Genomic DNA, 2,529 nt, shown 5'->3' on the forward strand with positions numbered 1-2,529 from the left:
AAGATCCTATCTCCACCCCTCCACAAAAATTAAAAACAAAAATGCAAGCAATGGCAGAAACTCACTGTTGACACACTTGTCAACTGCTGGACACGCCACACTGTATTATTTAATCTTCTGAGGAAGCTACATTTTAGACGAGCATTTTGCATTTCATATTGTAACCCAAAGATTTGTTAGGTTTTGGTCTGATGGCATTCATCTAGCACTTGTGCAGGAAACAAGGGGAAATATGGGTAACCCAAAGAACCTGGGACTTCTCAATCTAGGAACAGCTCCATAGCAGCTTATCTTAAACAACACTTTATATGCAATGGCAATAGAACTTTTATGCAGTAAATTTTAAAAACTGTTATGTGTTCACATAGTAGCTTATCAGTAGACTCAGTGAACCCTCTTCAGCTATGATGTACCCCAAAATGCAGCTGACTGCAATAAGTAATCACCATTTAATCAGTCTTGATCTCAGAAAATTGCTAGACTGACAAAGAGGCAAAAGACCCAACCACCAGAAAGTAGTGTCCCAAAATACCACACACAAAACAAAGTCATTTCATGTTAGCAGTTTTTAATGGAAGTTCTGTATAAGATTACGTTATTCCTGCATCTTCTCAATGGTTTCTTCTTTGTATTTGCCTTTTTCCTTTCCTACTTGGCGAGATTTGGCTTTCCGTTCAAGGATCTTTTTGCGGTCTTTGTCCAGTTTAAGCCTAGTGATAACCACCTGCAGAAAGAAAGGAAACATTCAAGCTTTATTACTAAAACACACAGGAAGGCTCAACATTCACTCTCATCCCCCAAACCTGGGGCGATGGATGTCTAAACAGGAAATGATTATATAACTTAAAAAAAAAAAAAGTTCCAGGTTGGGCTTGGCGGCTCAGCCTGTACTCCCAGCACTTTGGGAAGCCAAGGCAAGTGGATTGCCTGAGACTGGGTTCGAGACCTGCCTGAGAAAATCGGCGAGACCTCGTCTCTACAATAAATCAAAAATTAGCCAGGCATGGTAGTGCGTGCCTGTAGTTTCAGCTACTTGGAAGGCTGAAGCAGAAGGATTGCTAGAGCCCAGCAGGTCGAGGCTGTGGTGGCCGGGAGTGTGCCACTGCACTCCAGTCTGGGCAACAGAGTGAGACTCCAATTCAAAAGGAAAAAAAAAGTTCCAGAAACTCCTCTAGTCCCCAAAGCAAACCTAGCTTAAAACATTTACTTAAAGGAGAAAGGCGCCTCAGTCTTCCAAGTAGCTGGAACTACAGGAAAAAGAAAAAAAAGAGAATGGTAAGATGGCACTGGCGAGTCTTATAGCCTCTTCTGTGCTTTACTGTAAAATGTTTCTTTTTTACCACTCAACAAGCAAGCCATTCTAACCCCCTGACCCTAGTTTGTATGTCTCACTCTGTAACTCTTAGGCTGGAGAACAAGTGCACACTACCATGCAAGCTAGTTTTTCATTTATTGTAGAGACAGGTCTCGTCATATCTCCCAGGCTTGTCTCAAACTCCTGGACTCTGGCAATCCTCTCGCCTCAGCCTCCCAAAGTGTTGGGATTACAGGCATGAGCCACCACATCCAGCTCTCACCCGTTTTACAAGCTACCAAGTTGTGCACAAAAACCTGTTAGTTTAGAATCTAAGGTTAGAGATTACATGTGGCCTCCATACAATCTTCAACCTGTAAAACCTTTAGCAAGGTGACAATACAGATCTTATTTCAACAGTCTGGATCCTAATAACATCTTAATTATGGTAAATTTTGGTATTATGAACAAAAGTGAAGGTAGAAAGTGTAAGAGATATAGCATAGTGACCAAAACAAAAATTTCTACTATCACTGAGCTTGTATTCTAGTAAAAGGAGATAGAGGCCAAGCTTGATGGCTCAGCCTGTAATCCCAGCACTTTGGGAGGCTGAGGCGAGTGAACTTCCTGAGCCTGTGGGTTCAAGACCCACCTGGGCAACTTGGTGAGACCCCGTCTCTACAATAAATAAAAAATTAGCTGGGCGTGGTAGTGTACGCCTGTAGTTCCATCTACTTGGAAGGCTGAGGTGGAAGGATCACTGAAGCCCAGCAGGTCGAGGCTGCGATGGCCAGGAGCATGCCACTGCCCTCCAGCCTGGGAGACGAAGTGAGACTCCAACTCAAAAAAAAAAAAAAGAGAGAGAAAGAAAAGAAGTAAATAAATGTTAATACAGAGAAAAAAGGAAAATATGGGGAGGTTGAGGAATGAGGGCTATTTTACACAGGATGATCAGGCAAAGTCCTACCAATAAAGCAACATTTTAACAGAAGCCCAAAGAAGTGATCGATCTAGGTTCAACTTTTCCAAAGAACAGCAAGTCAAAGATGCAAAGACATAAGACTGTAAAGCTTTATAGGTATGTTTCTCAAACTTGAGTGTGTCTAAGTATCAACTGGAGGCTTTTAAAAAACAGATCCTGGCTGGGCTCGGTAGCTCAGCCTGTAATCCCGCGTCTTGGGAGGCCGAGGTGAGTGAATTGCCTGAGCCCGCGGGTTCGAGACCTGCCTGGGCAA

At 42.9% G+C, this 2,529-nt stretch overlaps 1 protein-coding gene across 5 annotated transcripts in view; it reads right to left on the reverse strand.

The window, feature by feature from the left end:
• Positions 1–551: 551 nt before the first annotated feature.
• RPL26 (ribosomal protein L26) overlaps positions 552–2,529 on the reverse strand; it is a 16,314-nt gene continuing 14,336 nt past the window's right edge. For 4 of the 5 annotated variants that reach the window (XM_021713973.1, XM_008061135.2, XM_021713971.1 and 1 more), the window contains exon 4: positions 556–724. In XM_021713973.1, coding sequence (XP_021569648.1) covers positions 596–724 — 129 coding nt within the window. In that variant the 3' untranslated portion in view covers positions 556–595. Of the gene's footprint in view, positions 725–2,529 lie in introns of all 5 variants that reach the window. The other variant, XM_008061136.2, reaches the window with a different exon arrangement.

The sequence above is a fragment of the Carlito syrichta genome, unplaced genomic scaffold (assembly GCF_000164805.1).
Source record: "Carlito syrichta isolate Samal-C Ts95f unplaced genomic scaffold, Tarsius_syrichta-2.0.1 Scaffold305117, whole genome shotgun sequence".
In the NCBI taxonomy this organism is placed as follows: Eukaryota; Metazoa; Chordata; class Mammalia; order Primates; family Tarsiidae; genus Carlito; species Carlito syrichta.